The following is a 5,693-nucleotide window of genomic DNA, read 5'->3' as shown; positions in this document are numbered from 1 at the left end:
TCAAACCTTTTGATCCTAACCCTTGAGTCACTGACATTGTTTATACCAGTTGTGCCTCTTCCCAATTAAATGGGACACTTCGTTGCTTTTTTAAAAAATTTTAGTCCATCTTATATCTGCTATTGTGAAGCCTTTAATTGCTATAGCATAGTAGAGGATTCTTTATATTCTTGAAAATATTTAGGATCCTACCCCAGGTGTAAAAATAAACTGCTCAAAACCTCTTGTCAAGTTTAAGCTTGAAGCTACTGTATCCTTTGGGTTATTTTCACATGCACGGTTTTCCAGGCTCTTCTTTCCAGATTCCCTTCAATTTCTGAGCCCAAAGACCATCTGTAGCTCCCTCCAGCCCAACTTTCCCAGTTTCCCAGTTTTAACACACATCTCCTATATTCAGGACCTCGGCTAACTCCTCTGAACCTTTTTGCCCGGCCTGGGGCTGATAACCCAGGCCGGGTTTCTCTTTTAATACCGCCCTTTAGCTAGAAACGTAATATGGCAAAGACAATGCATGTCTTGTTTTAGTAACAATGGTTTACCCCAGGGAGAATTAGCGTCACTATGTACTTTAGGACCTACTTTTCTTCGGTTTTTTTTTTTTTTTTTTTTTTTTTTTTGATCAGCATCCTGACGCCGTCTTGCTGACGTTGGTCAGGGGAAAGATGCCCTCCCTGAAGGCTGGACAAGCCGTCTCTTCCTTTCATGAGCGGTGTAACCCTGTGTTCCCACCGGAGCCCTGCACGGAAGTGTCATCTTCCCGCGGGGGCCTCCCGTCGTCTCGCCTGGCTCAGAGAGCTGAGCCTAAATGAAATATAAAATATTAACTGTAAAGGAAAACAAAGGATGCTGCCTCCAAGACGGCTTCTGTGCCTGCGGCTTGGCCATGTCTCACTCGTCCCCGGGCCTCTCTGTCTCGCTCCCACCCTCGTCCCTGCGTAGGATCCACGAGTTGAATCGCAGCTCTCCAAAGAGAATTCCACCCCGAACCGGTAACCCGAGTCCTCACCGTCGCCCGTTCCCTTCTGCCGGGAGCGCAGAATGACCACCAGGAGGCCAGGAACAAAACACTTAAATGTTGCATTTATTAAGGAAATGTTAAATAAGGGGGGGGGGGAGTCAAAACGGTGTCACGAATGTCAAGAGCACTTTTGTGGCATAAACCGTGCAGTCACGAGCTCGGAGTTCTATTCCGAGTCTTTGTCCCGGGGCCAGCTGGAGGGCCAGCCCCTCCCCCCGCCCCCCAAAGACCCAGTTGAAATGCATGAAAAGAAACAACTCACCCCATTCACAGGCTCCCCTCCCCCCACCCCTTCTCCCAACACAAAACTCTAACCCCCAGGCAGGCAAACAGGCCACTAGGGCGGAAAAAGACTTATCAAATATTTGTATTCAAGCAAACAAACACAAGATCCCTTAAAACGGCACGTTACAATCAATCAAAGGTATTTATCGCCCTTCCTGCCAGGGCTGGGAGGAGCGGGAGGGAACAGGCGCGAAGCCGGACACGGATTTGTGTGTCCCCGTTAGTTCGGTTAAGTGGAGTATACGCGGGTCACTTTTCCAGTCACCAGGCAAGCGGTGCCGTTGGTCTCTCCCTGCCCGCCCTCTCCACCTGCCCCCAGAGCTTGGCCCACCTGCGGGTGGAAAGGGGCCTTGGCCCGGCCGGTGTCCCCGCATCCCGCGCCAGCGGCAGCTTCCAAAGTTCTGCGCCCCAATCGCCTTCTTCTTGCCACTTGCTGCTGGAGTCCAGAGTCAGGGCTCTCTTCTATAGCCAGGCCTGGGGACTTTCAGAGAGCCAGCGAGAAAGCGGGTCGCTTCATCCCGAAAAGCAGAAGTCGAGAGAAATAATTGACTCCGACAGGTTTGCTTCGCCCAGTCTCGGATGGTGAGGGGGCGCGGCCCGGCTGGTGAAGTGGGGAGGCATGGGGCGGCTGCCGCGGGGGCCGGGGGCCGGTCAGTAGGGCCCCACGACCACCGCCTCCACCTCCTTAGACGGTCTCCGGTCCTTCACTAGGAAGTTGATCATGCCCTCGGACTTGATGAGGAGGTTGCAGCCAAGGAAGAAGATACCGAAGACCACGGTGAGCGAGAGCACGCACATGACGGCGATCTGCACCACTCGCATGATATACAGGCTACGCTCGTCCGGGCCGCCCTCCGCGAAGCCGTCGTCGGTCACCACGGATGCCTGGGTGCAACAGCGCACGGCGCGCTCCAGCGCCTCACTGCTGTTGGCTAGGAACAGGCCGGCCACATCGGTCTGGTTGCCCAGCGCCGGATTCATCGCGGGAGCGGGCGGGCACCTCGGGAGGCGCGAGTCCGAGGGGTGGGAAGGCGGTGGCGCGGGAGAAACAGGTGAGCTGAGCGCTCACTTGGCGGACTTGCGCGCGCGGGGACAGCTCGCTCTCTCCAAAGTCCCCGGGGCCCTGGGAGTTTCTCCGGAGCCTTTCCGACGAGCGCCGCAGCCTTGCTGGTCTGCGCCGTCTGCTCCTGCCCGGGCGGCGCTCGTTCCCGGCGTTTGCTCGACTGGGGGCTCTTGGAACTTGGCGGGGCTGGGCCAGCGGGGCCGTGGGAGGTACGGACGGCGGCGGTAGGGCGGCTGCTCTGAGCGAACAGCGGCCCCTTCTGGCCGTGCCGCAGCTGTGCGCCCGCCGCCGTTGGGCGGTGTGGGAAGCAAAGGGGCGAACCTCTTCCTGCTTTTCTTGCTTCGCCTCTTTTCCAGCTCCAAAGGCTAGGCAGAGGTCACTGTAGTTTTCTGGGCTTGATGGATGATGGAAGCGTTTCGGGTGGGGGAGGGGTTGCGACCAGCTGAAAGTTTCCTAAGAACTGGGTCACACCAGCTCTGCGTGTCCTTTGCCTCCCGCCCCTTTCACCTCCGGGAGGTGGAAAGTGGCGATGAATCGCAGGTGGCAGATGGTGCTGGCGAATGCATGGACCCGCCGCCTGTGCCTGACTTTGTCTTGCATGCGACGTATGTCTAGTGGTGTAGGGGTGTATTTTTACAAAAGCAATGATTTTAGGAAGAAAGAAAGAAAAGCTGGGAGGGAAGGAAGGAGAGGAAGAAAAGGAGGGAGAGAGGAAGCGATTGGAAGACAGAGTAAGGCAGGCTTTATAGTGACTTTTGAGGCAAAGGAAAGGGAGTTAGGAGAAGGAGGGGTTCTTCCGTGGCCTTTGTGTGGAGGTGGTCGCCAGGAACAGGGTCACCTCTCTGGTGAGGGAGGGGAAGGTGGACAGAATGGCTACCCTTGTAATCTCAATTGCAAATGAGTTTTTGGATGTGCTTCCAATGTTTTTCTCTGTTGGCAGTAAATCAGTTGTTTAAGGGAATTGCTCATCAACATCCATCACCTAGTACACTAGCCAAATGCTGGAAGCCCTCCCCATTTTCCGTAAGCTGATATATTTCACCTTAGTCATTTTAAACAAAGCTACATATGTAGTAGGGGCCTGATTGAGACTTCAGTCCGTTATGATTCTGCTTCTGGTTTCAGTGAAATGTTACGAACCTGTCGGATTGTTTCTTGAGCTCTAGAAGAATACTTCAGGTTTTTATTTTTTAAATCCTTTCTACTTTTTTTTCTTCCCCCTCTCTTCTTCCTCTCTGCCTTCCTTCCTTTTTTCTTTCAACTGTGACAGCTGGAAACCAGTAACTTGAAGCCCAGTCCAAATTTCTGATAGACTATATTTACTCAATTTCTATTAAAACAAAGTAGCTGTCTTGCCATTTTCAACTCTATTCTCAATTCCATTATATTTTCTTGTTAAACCCTCTGATTTTTGTCTCCCCAAACATTATTTACTCCATGTTCAAAGGTTTCCTTAAATGTTTTCATAGTACTTCGTGACCACAATAAAACAGTGAACTGTATTTTACTGAAGAGTTTTCGACTTTTGGATGTTGATTGTATATCAGCCTCAATAAGTTTAGACCCTTCTAAATAGCTGTTTTTGTTTTGAAGGGATGTTTAATAGCTGAAGACCCAGGCTTCTGGGCCTCATCCTCAATTCACCTGGTTTATTGCTCTAGTTTCCCGTGGTTATAATAGCCTTGAAGAATGCTTCCACTCCCAACAATTTCTTCTTTGGACAAAGTTATTATTTATTGATTGGAAAAAAAACATTTAAATCTCACTATACAGACTATCTTAGTTAATATGGGTGACACTTAACAGTAAAACATAATGCATATGTGAAAAAATTATAGGAGATTTTAAGATAATATAAAGCAATACTACCATGAATGGTAGAGGCAAGTAGTAGAAATTTAGAAAAACAAAAGGTGGAGAATAGAGGTCCACTTCCAGGGATATTAACTTGCACAGGATTGTATGTTTAGTAGAAGTTGGGTACAGATGATTAGAGACAATAGCCCTATCTTTATGTGACAAAAACAAAGAGAATTATAGTACATTCGTAAGGTCTGGTTACAAAAAGTTCCTAAAAGTGTTAATTGAATCATTTCAGAATTTGAGTATATTTATTGATATTAACAGTACTACTGTTTTAGTCAGAAGTCATTGTTAAAAGGATCAAATTTTGGAGTCCGGTAGAGGTTTTATATCTTTAAACCTCTAGATTTGAGGAGTATGTTCTTAAAAGAAATAATGTAACACTCTGACTTTATTTTGTTTCAGCTTTACTCCCAACAGCCTCAAAGCTGTGGGTAAGATAGCGCTATTCCCATCAGCTAGTTCAGATCTCTCTTTTGTTTCCTTTACTCCCCCACACACGCCTGCTCCCACCAACCTGATTTTGTTGAATAAGATTGCTTGGAGTATTTAGATGGAAATTAACTATGAACCTAGTAGTACAAAACTTACATTTATCACTCACTTATTACTGGATTTAAGGGGGTACGGATGGCTAGAGCTTTTCTACAGAGATTGTTTATTTTTCTCTTTTATATTTGGAAAATTTTTCTCTCAGCTTTACTCCAGTTATTAACCTATTTCCTAGAAAAATCTTAGAGATGTGGAAAAGAAATGTTGATATAGAAAAACTTAATTTCTAGAAGAACAGATGGTGATGTGAAATGGGGTAATGTATTGATAACTCACTTAAAATAAAAGGATTTTGATACATACAGTGACTCACTGTTATATTTATTTAACTAGTGGCCTCTCCTACTTTATTGGAAAGAATGTTTGATTTCAAAAAAGTAAATACAGTACTCAGCATTTCACAATATACATGTTACACAAGGAAGGAAACATTTGTCTATTCTTTCCCGAAAATATATCTATGACATAATAAATTCTATAAAGATACTCCAGGCTGTTATTGATGGGCATCTGTGATCAGTAGACATTGGATCTATAGTTTGAATAGTTTTGCTATAGGACCAGAAACTTGCAATATCAAAGGTCTTTTCCTTGAATCTCTTTCTGTGTATATCATGAAAATATTAAGTAGACATTTTTAAAAAGAGAATATCAGATATATAAAGGATCTTTATAACTTTGAGGCAAGCTTTTTAAAAAATAAATTACTCTATATTACACAAGGTAAGTAGAAGTAAGAGTAAGCACTCATATTCATTCATAAAGGCAGACTCAGCACCTGGAACACAAGAAGAAAGCCAGAAATAAGCCAAATAGGTCATCAAACCACCAAAATAGATATCATGAAAGCCAAGTACCTAAGCTTGTATATTTTTCTCCTGAGGTTGATCCCTCAAATTCTCTCAAATCTAT

General features: G+C 46.4%; 1 protein-coding gene across 1 annotated transcript; it reads right to left on the bottom strand.

The window, feature by feature from the left end:
* Window positions 1-1,920: 1,920 nt before the first annotated feature.
* Window positions 1,921-2,284, bottom strand: RPRM (reprimo, TP53 dependent G2 arrest mediator homolog). The gene has a single exon (XM_073806983.1). It carries the CDS (start codon window positions 2,282-2,284, stop codon window positions 1,955-1,957), a length of 330 nt encoding a protein of 109 aa, XP_073663084.1. The 3' UTR covers window positions 1,921-1,954.
* Between the last annotated feature and the right edge of the window lie 3,409 nt (window positions 2,285-5,693).

Source organism: Tursiops truncatus, chromosome 7 (genome assembly GCF_011762595.2).
Source record: "Tursiops truncatus isolate mTurTru1 chromosome 7, mTurTru1.mat.Y, whole genome shotgun sequence".
NCBI classification, from domain to species: Eukaryota; Metazoa; Chordata; class Mammalia; order Artiodactyla; family Delphinidae; genus Tursiops; species Tursiops truncatus.
The sequence above is the reverse complement of the archived record's forward strand: the minus strand, read 5'-3'. Positions and strand labels throughout refer to the sequence as shown.

What these genes read in the sequence shown, in the direction of transcription:
- RPRM (XM_073806983.1), bottom strand. Translation starts at nt 2,284, where the DNA reads ATGAATCCGGCGCTGGGCAACCAGACCGATGTGGCCGGCCTGTTCCTA.